We start from the raw sequence: 14,045 nt of genomic DNA, 5'->3' as shown, positions 1-14,045 counted from the left end.
ATCGACGCTCAACCGCTGAGCTATGCGCAGCCGGGCCACATCCTTTCAAGTTGCTGCCCAGAGCTGGGGCTCAGAGGGAGCGTGTCTGAGTGAGTTCATGTGCAGGCCCTTTAAGAAGAGGTGCCTGGGACTCCCGCAGCCTCCGCATCCCTAGGCCACAGTCCCCGCTGGTTTTCCAAGACCGAAGTTGTGGGGCGTTCTCTTCCCATTCCTGAAGACCTGGGCTGGGGGGCCTGATATGAGGCTCAGACCCCTCGCTCCTCTAGGAAACCTCTACTGCCAAGATGTCCCTCCCAGGTTTATCCTTCGGCTCCAGGTAATCACCTCTCGGTGATTCATCCCCAATCCGCCCGCCTCTCCGCCCCTCCTGCCGGACTCGGTGCTCCTTCAGTTCCCTCCTTTAGGGCTTCTGTTTAGCCAGATTTCAGGAGGTCCTGAGTGATGGTGGTTCTGTATTTTAGTTGTAATTTTGATGTGGTTGTGGGAGGCAGCGTGTACAGCTGTTATCTATGCGGCCATGTTGTTTCCTCACTGGATCTTTATATTAATTTTGAAGCTGCCTGTGTCTTGAAAATAGTGTTAATATGTTGCTCTATGTTAATAGCAGGTTCAGCAGATATTTTTTAAAAAACAATTAGTAAGCATTATTTTTTTAAAACATTTTTAGATTCATAGCAATACTGAGTGGGAAGTACAAGAGTTCCCATAAACCCCACATCCCCATACACACAGCCTCCCTCAGTTTTGACATCCTGCACCGGAGGGGTACATTTATTACAACGGATGTACCTGCACTGACTCATCATCATCAACCAAAGTCCATAGTTTACATTAAGGTTCACTCTTGGTGTTGTACATTCAGTGGGTTTTGACAAATGTATGATGATATGCGTGGACCATTAGGTATCACAGAGAATCGTTCCACTGCCTTAAAAGTCCTCTGTGCTCTGCTTCTTCATCCCTCTCTGCTCCATAAGCTCTGGAACCCACTGCTTCTTTTACTGTCTCCATAGTTTTGCCTTTTCCTGACTGTTGAATAGTTGGAGTCATATAGTGGGTATCTTTTTGAATGTTTAAAAAATTAAAATCCTAAGGTACTTGAATATAGTTACCCAAGATGTTCTTTGTCCTTTGTGGCTTGTTCTTGTTCATCAGCATAGGATCTGATGACATATGCCACACAAGCCAAAAAAGCATGATTTCTGTAGGCATTTGCCACTAATGGGGAGGGTTGAGAAAAATGACCTCATGCACTACTGCAGGGCACTAACTGTTTGAACCACGCTGCTCTATGTGGTGGGTCCAGATAGACTCTAGCAATGGAAGGAGACAGTCTCAAGGGGTTATACTTTATACTACTGGAATCAAAGTCTTTCTTACTTATCTCGCAGTTGGGTATAGGAAGAGAAAGGGTCTGTTTCCTTTGTTTTGCTGTGCTGCCAAGTGTAGTGCTTAGTGACCAAATTTCCTTGTGATAGAGCGTTTCATCCTAAACCAGCTAGTCTTCACTGAAGAGCTGGAGAAGTGGCCATTGTGTTATAGCAAACTAAGCACACCCTCTTCTAACTGCTCTTCATGGCAGGAGTCCAGAAAACTCATGCTACTTAAGTTTGATATTGTTCGTTTATGATACTGCTTCTCCTAATGATATCATTTTCTGTCAGTCTGATGGGGTTTGGGTAAGGTTATGTTCATTGTAAATAGCAGTTCATATGTAGGTATCACATTTTGATGGAGCCCACCCTTTTCTTTTCTCTTGCATTTGATATATTTAAAAAAGGGAAAGTAAATGTTCCTAACGTATTAATGGCCTATCCATTATATCATTACTATTCACTCTAGTATAGTCTTCAGGTGTGGTCCCAAAGGAATCCTTCCTAACAAAGCATTAAAGTCCTGTATTTTTCTATTGTTGCTTTAAAGTGTATTTTACTTTTTCTTTAATAGGGGGTGAGAGCTCTGAAGAAGACTCTTTAAGGAGGTAGGATTTTAAAAAATTATGTTAGTTAAGAAATGCATTTCTAGAGTGTTCTACTGTGGGGTAGGCCCAATATTATGTAATTAACATGTGTTACATAGTCATCACAATAGCTTTGCAAAGTAGCTATGCTATTATAGCTTACTTTTTATTAATTAGGCAACTGTGATTCAGGGAGGTTGATTAATTGACCGATGACTCCAACTACTGACCCATGACTTGACTGTCAACCTACTTGGCTCCCAAATCTATTCTGTGGTCCCTCAACATACACGAATAAGTCCCTGTACAGCACTGGCATCGAGATAAGGATGCAAATCATATCAACTCAGAAAGTCACATCTAACTGTGTGTTAACTCTGATTTAGAGTTTTTCTAAGAGGCCCAGTTAGTCCAAGCATTTGTCTTGCTATACTTGACAATTGCAGTGGTACTAGTACCTCCTTTTCCCATTAAAGGCCGTAGGGCACTTCACAGTTAGCTATGGCCACAGAACCAAATGTTTTATCCAAGCAAGGCCTAATCAGGCAAGTGTTTCTAGGTATAATGATATCTCTTCTTCTAGAAATGAATTCCTTATCTGTAAGTAACAAATGTCTATGTGTAGACCATGTTATGTTAATTAAATTCGACATCTATTTAGAGGATATTTCTAATTGACTACTTTATTTACTGACTTCCCAGTCTGGTTTTCCCCTCAGGCTAGCACCTTTGCCTAGTTGTATTAAGTTTTTTCTTTTTTTCCTAGAGTCCTTTTTTCCTCTTCCATGACTTTTCTTGATATTTTTACTTTCTTCTCTATTTTTGGTGTTTCTTTCATTGTGCTATTTTTTCCCACTTCTGCCAGCGGTGGTGTTCTCCATTTTTCTATAGACAGAATCAAAGGCACATAGAATTTCAGGAGTTTAAGGAATTTTAGCAATTAATTAATGAGAAAACCTTCTAGCACTTCAACCTGTGTTTCATAACCTGGTCAAGTGGTTGTTCACATGTAGAATTTGAAACTCCAAGAGATTAAAGCGACTCTTTGGAACATAGTAAGTGGTGGAAATGAAATGTAAACTCAGGTTTCTAAGTGTTATAATCTTCCCTCTTTATCATCCTGTAGGTGAGTGTTTTAATAATAGAAATATGGGGAATGGGTCTAGTGAACACAGTGGATAGAGGTTAGGAGTGGAATTAACAGGGGAATCCCAAGTTTCAAGATGAACAACACTGGGTTGGGATAGGAATTAGAGTTTTAGAAAAGAGATGAGAATATGGGGGTTCATGACAAGTTAATGATAAGTTATAAGAAAGAAGCCACAGGATGTTGGTAGTTGTCTAGAAAGGCACATTAAAAAAAGGGGCTCAGGAGAATCCTGATGAGGTTGCTGCTCTTTTGTTTGTTTATTTGGAGGAACTAGGACAATTACAGAAAGCTATTAAAATACTTTGAGCCACTGGAAAGATTCTTTTGATCACAAGCAGGACTGTGGTATTATCTACCTGAACTCTGACTTACAGAGTGGGGCTTTTGGTCCCATTGAGTCTTAGGGGACTGGAGATTGCTGAACGACATAGATCTATGGCCCAAGGCAGGTGTCTTCTCACCTCTACCTCTTTTCCCAATTAGCTGATGTGCTTCCCATGTACACGCAGGGTTGGGCAGGGGCAGGACTAGCTGTCAAATCAGTAATGGGGTTGGGTAGTTGATAACACGCCTATATTATGAGTGAATCACTGAGACTCCATTTAGTTTGTTTTCCAGGAGCAGGGAAATAGAGAGCTCCTATTCTTGGTAATTGGAGCCCAGCCTTGTATCAGGAGTCTGTGCCTTCATAGGTTGAAGATTTAAAGGTTGAAGACTGTCATTGAGTCTGCAGAAGGGTGATCTGGGAGTGGGAAGGCTAAGAACACATAAATTTGTTCATTGACATTTGGACATTTAACTTTTAACCATTTCAGGGAACTTCCTGTACAGTTTTAGGGTAAAAGGAAGGAATGGGTTCTCCTTAATAAGTGGTTTCCATGCTCAAGAATCAAGAGTGCCATTTTTTACTGATGTAGATTAGTCTTTGAACCAGGGACAGATGATGGGGAAGAGACAGTGTATCTTTCTACCTTGGTTTAAGTCATCAGATTTGTTCCAGTTCAGGTAACAAATTTATGTTAGCCATTAAGTGGTAAAAAGAAATTAATCTCAAGCAGAGTGTGTCTTCATTAAATAGTTCATAGGCTGGAAGAGGTGGCAGCAGAAATAGATAACTAAAAGCTTTTCTAAAACAGGGGCCTGATGTTAATTATATCAAGAATCTTCATTTGATACATAGATAGCTGATTTTTCGCTTAAAATTTTTTGTTGCTTTTTTTAAAGAAATGAACTCACTCTTTTTGTTTGTTTGTTTGTTTGTATATTTTACTGTAAAGACTTTCCAGCAAACCTGGCATTAATGATTCAGTTCCTATATCCCACCATGAAGATTTCAAGGTAATGTGCTCTCTTGTGAAATGAATTTTCCTGCCCTCAATTTAATTTTGCATGGTAGCACTTACTCTTAAAATTTTGTAGTAGACTACCTTTAGGTTTGTACCAGAAAATTAGTCTTTTTATTTTTAAATCCTCAACCAAGGATATATATTTTTTAAATTGGTTTTAGAGCGAGAGGAAGGGTTAGAAAGAAAAATCAAGAGGCTATCTCCCGAGTGTGCCTCAACTGGGATTGAACTGGCAACCTGGGTATGTGCCCTGTGAATCGAACCCATGACCCTTCTGTGCATGGGATGATGGTCCAACTAACCGAGCCACACCAGCCAAAGCAGAAAATTTGTCTGTTTTATTGCGTGATTCCTTTTACATGCAATTTCTACAATAAGTGAATCTATGGAGACAGAAATCAGACAAATGGTTGCCAGAAACTGCAATAGGGGGAATGGGGAGCTATTGTTTCATCGGAATGGGGTTTCCTTCTGGAGTGATGAAAAGTTTTGAAACTAGATAGAGGTGATCATTGTACAACATTGTAAATGTAGCAAATGCTACTACATTTTTCACTTTAAAATTGTTAACTTTATGTTTGGTGAACTTGACTCACGAAAGATAGAATACTGTCATAACAACAATCAATCAGTTGATCAAATTAAGGTCATGTTACACATTTTAAAACAATCTGATGAGCTCATTTAAAACATGTATTCTGGTGAAAGTTTGCATTGTTAATTTGAGGTTTCTTGTTTCTTGAGGTAAACCTGTATTGCTATGAATTTCCCTCTTAGGACTGCTTTTACTGTGTCCCATAGATTTTTGGGTGGTCTGTTATCATTTCATTTGTCTCAAGATATCTTTTGATTTCTTTCTTGATCTCATTGTTAACCCATTCACTGTTTAGTAACATGTTATTTAGCCTTTATGTGTTTGTGTGGTGTTTTGTTTTTGTTTTTGTTTTTGTTTTGCAATTGATTTCTAGTTTCGTACCATTGTGGTTGGAGAAGATGTGTGAAATGATTTCAATCTTTTTAAATTTATTGAGGCTTGTTTTATGGTCTAACATGTGGTCTATCCTGGAAACTGTTTTATGTGCACTTGAAAAAAGTGTATACCCTGCAGTTTTGATTTTGTTTTTGTTTTTGTTTTTTTGGAAGATCTCACCGTTGATGTCAATGGGGTATTAAACTCCCCAACTATGATTCTACCAATATTTGCTTTATATATTTAGGTGCTCCTATGGTGGGTACATGTATGTTTACAAGGGTTATTTCTTCTTGTTGGATTGATTCCATTATCATTATGTAATGACCTTCTTTGTCTCTTGTTGTAGCCTTAGTTTTAAATTCTAGTTTGTCTGATCAAAGTAGTGCTATCCCAGCTTTTTTGTTTGCATTTGAAAATTTTTTAAATTAATTTTTAAATTTATTGACTTGAGAGAGAGAGAGAGGAAAGGAGAGAGACAGAGAGAGACAGAGGGATAAAGAGAAACATTGATTTGTTGTTCCACTCATTTATGCATTCATTGGTTGCTTCTTGTATGTGCCCTGATGAGAGATTGAACCCACACACTTGGCGTATCAGGACGGCCAACTGAGCTACTTGGCCAGGGCCCTTTTTGTTTGCATTTGCAGGAAATATCTGTTTCCATCCCTTTACTTTCAGTCTGTGTATATCTTTCGCTGAGGTGGGTGTATTGTAGACAGCAAAGGTAGGGATCTTTTTTCTTTTTTAAAAATATATCTATTGATTTCAGAGAGGAAGGGAGAGGGAGAGAGAGAGATAGAAACATCAATGATTAGAGAGTCATTGAATGGCTGTCTCCTGCACACCCCCAGCTGGGGACCAAGCCCACAACCTGGGCATGTGCCCTGACCAGGAAGTGAACTGTGATCTCCTGGATCCTAGGTCAATGCTCAACCGCTGAGCCAAGCCCAGCCAGACAGGATCTTGTTTTCTTATCCATTCATCTACTCCATGTCTTTTGATTGGAGCATTGAAGCCATTTACATTTAAAGTGATTATTGATAGGTACACCCTTATTCTTATTTTATTCTTTATAATTATGTCCCCTCTGTTTTTCATATTCTTTGTATAAAAGTCCCTTTAATATTTCCTCTAATACTGGTCTGTTGGTGATGAGCTCCTTTAGCTTACCTGGGAAGCTCTTTTTTTCTCCTTCAATTTTAAATGATAGCCTTGCTGGGTAGAGTAGTCTTAGTTGTAGGTCCTTGTTTTTCATTACTTTGAATATTTTGTGCCAATACCTACCAACCTGAAATGTTTCTGTTGAGAAAGCATCAGACAGTCTGATGTGGGCTCCCTTGTAGGTAGCTATCTGTTTTCCTCTTTCTGCTTTTAAGATTTTCTCTTTGTCTTTAAACTTAGCCATTTTAATTTTGAAGTGTCTTAGTGTGAGCCTTTTTGTGTTCATCTTGCTTGGGACTCTCTTTGCATCCTGCACTTGTGTGTCTTTCTTCCTCACCAGGTCAGGAAAGTTTTCAGTCATTATTTATTCATATAGGATCTCAATTGTTTGCTCTCTCTCTTCTCCTTCTGGCACCCCTATAATGTTGATATTGCTATGCTTGTGTTGTCCCAGAAGTCTGTTAAACTAGCCTCATTTTTAAAAAATTTTTTCAATTAATTAATTTATTATTTGTTGCTCTAATTGGGTGTTTCCTGCTACCTTGTCTTCTAAATCAATGATTCTATTCCATTTTTCATCTAATCTTCTGTTCATTCCTTCTAGTGTATTCTTCATTTCTTACTGCTTCTTTTATATGGTGTCTTTGTCCTTTTTTATACTTGCTGTCTCTTTTTTTAAACACGTCTCTATTTCAGAGAGAGGAAGAGAGAGAGAGAGCGAGAAACATCAATGATGAGAGAATCATTGATCTGCTGCCTCCTGCATGACCCCCACTGAGGATCAAGCTTGAAAGCTGGGCATGTACACTGACTGGTAATTGAACCACAATCTCCTGGACCATAGGTCGATGCTCAACCTCTGAACCACACTGGCCCAGGCTATACTAGCTATTTCTTTATTGAAGTTCTCACTATGTTCCTTGAGTATCTTTGTAACCATGTTCTTGAATTCTGTATCTGGTGCATATCTTGCCTCCATTTCATTTAGTTCTTTTTTGGTGGATTTTTCTTGTTCTTTCATTTGGGGCATGTTTCTTGGTTTCCCCATTTTGGCTGCCTCCTTGTATTTGTTTCTTTGTATGGGGTATGCCCCCCAGTCTTGGTATAATAACCTTATGTATTAGGTGTCTTGTGAGGCTCAGTGGCAAAATCTTTCTGATCACCTGAGCTAGGTGCTCCAGGAAAGTCACTTGTGTGTGTTATGTGAGCCCTCCTTTTGTAGAGTCTTGATTGATATTGGCCTGTTCATGGATGGGGTTGTTTCTCAGGCTGGCTGACCACGGTATGCACTGTGTTGCAGTGTGAAAGCTGATGCCATGTTGAGTTATTTCCACCAACATGGTCTGGTGCCTGCAGAAATCTTTGGGCGTCGCTTTCATGGAGCTAATTGGATCATGCTCTGAAGCCCCCCACCACATGTATTGGTACTTGGTCCTCTTGGGAGGGACTCTGGTGCAAGTCAGGTTCTGCCAGTGACTTCCCTTGGGCAACCTGTGTGGAGTTACAAAGCTATCAGGGTTTGTGACTGACTCTGCTGTGCCTGGGTGTGCCTAGGAGGGGCCAAGCTGCACACCAACGCCTCCTTCCACCAGCACCAAGCCTGTGGGGCAGGTGAGCAAAAAGCCCAAGTCACCCTGAGATCCACCTCTCCCTACTAGCTTTCTGTTGGGGTCAGTCACTGAAAAAGCTCCTGTTGGTATGTGAGTTGCATGAGGTAAGTGAGTCATCAGGTAGGTGAGAGTGGTGTTCACCAGATTGATACAGATTCAAAGTCAGTTTCATTACTGAGTGTGAGGCTACTCAGCAAAAGTTACAGGATACACCAATGCCAGCTACCACCCACGGGGTATCCGTGGACCTTTGTGGTTGGGTTGGGTGGGGCCTCAGGGAATCATTAGAGTAAAAGCCAGCAGAATTCATCAGGCCCCAGAAGGCCAAGATTTGGCTGTGTGAAGGGAGGGCTCTTCATTGGAATTGTGGCCTTAGACCTGCAAGGGAAAAATGGCCCCCACCCCAAAGTTACACAACTTAGCCTCTGACACCCCTTTAGTCCACCAGACCACCTCAAGAGACCTCCATGAAGTCTACACAATAGGCCCAGGCAGCTGACTCCTTTGTAGTGTGTTGCTCCATAGGGTAGAGATCAGGGAGTCAGGACAGTGGGGCTAGTAGATTCCCCAGGTTGATGCTATAACGAAGGGAGTGCTTGACCCAGGAATGATGGCATCTGTGGGCATTGTGGGAGAGAGGCTCAGCATAGGGAAGGACCCAGAGGTCATACCTTCAGCTCTCTTCCCAGAGCCATTCAAAGCAGTTTCGCCTCGCATGACTCCATTCCACTGTGAGACACCCTTTCTTCATAGTCCCAGAGTGAGTGTTTGGAATAAGACTTGTGTGCTGGCCTTTTAAGAGGGCTCCTGTCTTTCCAGCAGACTCCCATTTCTTCCTGGAGGACAGAATCCTTGCTGATTTTCAGAGCCAGATATTATGTGGGCTCCTCTTCCCACCTCTGGTGCCCAAGGCTAGGGACCCCGGTGTGGGTTGAGACCGCATGCTCCTCAGGGGGAAACTTTGCAACTGAGATACCCCTCAGCATTCTCAACCACCACAAGTGGGTGCAGGGCCAGCCCTTTTTGAATCTCTGCCCTTCCTACCAGTCTAGCTGAGGGTTCTTCTGTAGTTCTTGGTTACAAGAGTAATGTTCAGCTAGTCTTCAGTTGCTTATTCAGGTTGGTAGTTATGTAACTTAGTAGTAATTCCAGTTCGGTCCAGGGAGGACGTGAATGTAACTCTCAGCTCCTTTGGCTCCATCTTAGATCAGCTCTAATAAAATTCTGAAATGCAGTGCAGGGGCTCACTAGTGAGGATTTGGTTAGGTGAAATGAGGTGCAGGGGCCCACTGTTGAGGTTATGGGGAGGTGAAATGCAGTACAGGGGCTCACTGTTTAGGATATGGGGAGGTGAAATATTTTAAGTGAGGAAGCCTTTTAACATTAAAATTCAGCTACTAATTTATTTTTGATAGATTTAACATCTAATGAATTGTGGCACAATTAAGTTTGAGGGTTCATGTTTTTCTTTTCTTTTCTTTTAGACCAAGGCCAGTAATTGTTTTACTTCTCAGTTATAATCCAGTGATTTGGGAGTAGCTAACTATAGATTAAGAATTCTAAAAGTTAAATTTTAATTATATTCTAATTTTCCTTTGTCCATACTTGATTACTTAAGGGCGAAGTAATTTCAAAAATGTATATCCCTACAGCAAAGACAGCAGAAAACCAAAGCAAGCAAATTCATCTTCCAACTTTGCATCTGGAAAAAATGTCTCAGGACTCAGAAATAAATAGGGCATGTGACGGAGAGTATACTTCCGCATATTCAGGACATCCTTCTGTGCAAAAGGATGAGGAAATGTGGCTTAAACATGGCAAATTCAAACAGAGGAAGAATTTACAACTTACCAGTGATAAGTTAAAGCAGAAGCGTCATGAATTTTGTGAAAAAGGCACTAGCGAGTGTCCTGAGGAAGGGCCCCTACATCACTCTAAAAAAGGAGCAAGCATAAGACAAATGCCTTCTAATCTGACAAATAAAATACTTGATTGTGGGGGAAAAGATGCATTTGGAATGCCTCTCTCTGAAGTATTCCAGACATTTCCTGGAGGAGAAGAACCCACCCTCAAAAATGTGTTTCCATCTCATTCACGCTCTGGTTCCCCGGAGGGCTCTCCCTGGTCATCTTCTTCTGAGCTTTGTTTAAGCGAAAAGGAATTACACTCTGAAAATGATCACAAACCTGACACTGAACATGTTTTAAACAAAAATGAAGAGCCTTTTTGTAGTGATACAGAAAATATCAAAGGAAGGAACCCAGTAGTTACATCCAAAGTGAAAGAAGACCAAGAGTTTGATATGCAGATGACAAAAAATATGAACCCAAATACCACTAATAGGAAATTAGGCGTCAGACATACACCTCAGCCTAGTGGTCTAAAAAGTCATCTTGATTTGCAGATTGCCAGCCACAGTGAAAAAACCCACATGATTCAAATAAAAAGGCATGATACTTATGCTGTTACAAGTACTTATAAGGAAACAAAGCCAAATCAAGACTTGTTGCAGAAGCCATTACATGCAGATCATTGCAGTGCTAGTAACTATAAAAGCATGAAATCTGAAATACAAGAATGGAGTTCCTCTGACCCCTATAGTGTCAGAACACCTACAGGATGTGAAACTGAAGCATTAAAGCAAGATGTACAAAGGCTTAACATGGACATGTCGAAAGCAGAGCTTCCGGCTTTGAGAAAGAGAGGTAGAAGTTCATCTGATAATTTATCGGTAAGTATTTTATTCCTGTAAAGTAGTTCAGTGTACTTCCCCCCATTTTACATTTATTACTACTTTAAACATCGTGAACAAGAAATAAAAGTTATTGTAACAACAAAAAATTTCATACTTTTCTAAGAAGAGCTCTATAAATTTTATCTTATTCACCATTTGTACTTTGATATATGAGGCTTCTTTTGTGTTTCTGTATTCACACTAGAGAAGAACTGTGGGTCAGAAACTCTGGAGTCTGCACACCTGGGGAAGAACCTGAACTTTCTTATCTTTTTAACCTCTCCATTCTAGATTGTGATAACTGAATGAGTTCATTGATGGATACAGAAGTGCTTAGGACAAAGCCTAGGTTATCAGTTATTATTAGAGGTAGTTTTTATAGCTGACTTTGAAAGTACTAGAAAAGGAGAATACCTATGGGATATTCTTGGGGGAAAAAAGAATTTTAGGAAATTTAGTCTATCTTAATATATGCAGGATGCACAGTCTTACTGTGGGGTAGCCATATGTTCAGACTGTAAACTCAAATTTTAAGTGTAGAGTTATTAATCATTTGTATAATACATTCTCGTTCTGTGGTGACTCAGACAAAGCCCTTTCCAATTCTGAGAGTCTTAAAAATTCTCTTGTGATTTCTTTTTCACTTTAAAAAATTCATCATCTTATTAAATTTTTGAACTTTGGAGTATTTATGCTTGTCTAAAGTTAGAGGCTGGATCCAACTCTATTTTTTTCCAGAGGGATATCCACTTACTGCAGCCTTATTTTATATAAACATATAGGTTATTCTTTAATTTCAGAGGCTATCATGATATGTCATTTCAATGAGTGTTAGCTACAAGTCTGCTTTGTTTTACTTAGGTTTCTAATAGGTATGAAAAAGAAGAAAGCCTGTTGCCTGAAATGCACAAGTTTCAGGATGAAATTGCTGCACTCAGAATGGAAGTAGATGCAGTAAAAAATCAGAGCCGAGAAATGGAAAAGAAATATTTGAAGGACATTGCAATTGCCAAAGAAAAGAATGACCATCTTCAGAAGACAATAAAACTGAATAAGAAAACATTAAGAAAAACAACATTTCAGTATAATGGACAGCTTGCTGCCCTGAGAGCTCAGAATGCAATGCTCAACTCTAAACTGGAGAATGAAAAACAAAACAGAGAAAGACTAGAAGCAGAAGTTGAATCATGCCGACCTAGACTGGCTACTGCTCTACAGGATTGTGAACAATGTCCGACATCAAAGAAAGACCTACAACTTGGTTGCCAGAGAATAAGAGATGAATGGTTTTCTTTCCGGGAAAAAATGAATTTGGACATGTCTGACCTTAAGGAAAGGAATGAGATTCTTTCCCAACAACTTTCTAAAGCTGAAAGTAAGCTCAGTAGCCTAGAAATTGGGCTTCATCACACAAGAGATGCTCCCAGAGAAAGGACCTTTGTTTTAGAAGGCGTAGAAAGAGACCTAAGCAAAACAAAGGGCCGAAAGACAGAAATTGAACACATGTATCAAAGTGAACAATGTAAAGTGAATAAATACATTGCAGAGCAGGAATCCTTAAGGGAGAAGTTATGTCAACTACAAAGTGAAAATATGTTGCTTCGGCAGCAGCTGGATGATGCTTACAGCAAAGCTGACAGTAACAAAAAGACAGTTGTTACTATCCTAGATCCCCTTCAGGAGGTCAGAAAAATATTTCCAGCTGAACATGACATAAATGAGTTAACCAATGAATGGCATCATTTAAAAGAAGGAATATATAAGTATGAAAATGATAACGCAGAAAAAGTTGTAAGTATCCATACAGATAAATATTTTTCCAATTTCCTAAAAGAAAATTCAGAGTAATATTTGATGATGGTTCAATGTGAATCTAGTTGAGTATTAAAAGTATATAGATTATAAATGTGTTTGCTCTGTCAGCTTAAAAGACATTGTATCCAGCAACTGAACATTAGGTCTGAGAGGTGCTTTGTTTTGAGTCAAGACTTTGTGTTGCCTATGAAATTTTAAGAGGTTAAGCCATAGATTGTTAATAGATATAGATTGATATGAAAGTTTAGTCTTATACTGATACAATAATAATTTTAATCTTTCTGTCACCACATCTTAATACCTTTAGGAAGCAGATAAATGGAAATGCTCATACCTAAAATGAGTATTTTGAAATTAAGATTCAATTAAGTGGATTATCTTGACACTTAATTTCAGATTTTCCAGATGAACTGAAGTGCAGATGCTGTATCTCATAGTATCTTCCCCTCAGTGGCTTCTTATACATTTTAGTTGGTATAATGTTATTTTGAATTTGAATTAAATTTGGAAATATTTCAGTCTGAAGTAATATATTCATGAGACCCCTCAGCTCTTTTAAAGGCATCTACTTTTCATTAAATCATAATTTGGGACAAATGTGATGAGTTTTAATAAATTTGTAATTGATTAAATCTTTCCACTACCATTTACAATTTTCTTTGAATATTTTTACAATTGATTGGATCGTGTTTCTCATGTCAAGGCCTAATTACTATCATTTGGAGATGTTTGTCCAATACAGAGAGAATTGTAACTGTCTGTGATTTCTTAATTTGGCATTGGATCTCCATTTCAGACTAGTGCCGGGTGGCAGGATTTATGTGTAGCAGGGAGAGAGGGCAAGGCCAGGTTACCTAGGGCCTCGAAGACCGCTGGAATGACTTCACTTTCTATTATGATAGGAATCTACTGGAAGAATTTGAGCAAGGGATTGAATGTGTGAGGAACTCTGAAGTTCATTGAAGCCTCTGGTTAAAAAAATAAAATAAAAAGAGAAAAATGTTCCACAATATTGAACTTACTACCACTTGATCCACCTACATACCCCTTACCCCTTTCTCTTTGGGACGTCAGTAGATTGTAAAGCTTTGAGATTCATGAAGAGGGTCGGGGTTTGAGAAAGGGGCTGAATCAGCTGTCTAAGTAACCTAATACGGATTAGGCAGGAGGATTACATTTCTGTGTCTTTAGCCTGATTAAGCAAACAGGAATCTGTCCATTATGAAGGTGAATTGATGTACGTGGTGATTAAGAAGGTGAATTGATGTACGTGGTGATATTTTCCCAGTTACATAT

General features: G+C 39.4%; 1 protein-coding gene across 1 annotated transcript in view; it reads left to right on the top strand.

Annotated features, from left to right (window-relative positions):
* Positions 1–14,045, top strand: part of LOC308553030 (uncharacterized protein) — an 85,043-nt gene that overhangs the window by 57,835 nt on the left and 13,163 nt on the right. Inside the window, exons 18-21 of the mRNA XM_081128540.1 lie at positions 1,948–1,981; positions 4,388–4,448; positions 9,819–10,931; positions 11,796–12,725. Of these exons, the coding sequence (XP_080984666.1) occupies positions 1,948–1,981; positions 4,388–4,448; positions 9,819–10,931; positions 11,796–12,725 (2,138 nt within the window). The remainder of the gene's footprint in view (positions 1–1,947; positions 1,982–4,387; positions 4,449–9,818; positions 10,932–11,795; positions 12,726–14,045) is intronic.

This window comes from Miniopterus schreibersii (genome assembly GCF_964146895.1).
Source record: "Miniopterus schreibersii genome assembly, chromosome: 1".
NCBI classification, from domain to species: domain Eukaryota; kingdom Metazoa; phylum Chordata; class Mammalia; order Chiroptera; family Miniopteridae; genus Miniopterus; species Miniopterus schreibersii.
This window is presented reverse-complemented; position numbering and strand designations above follow the sequence as displayed.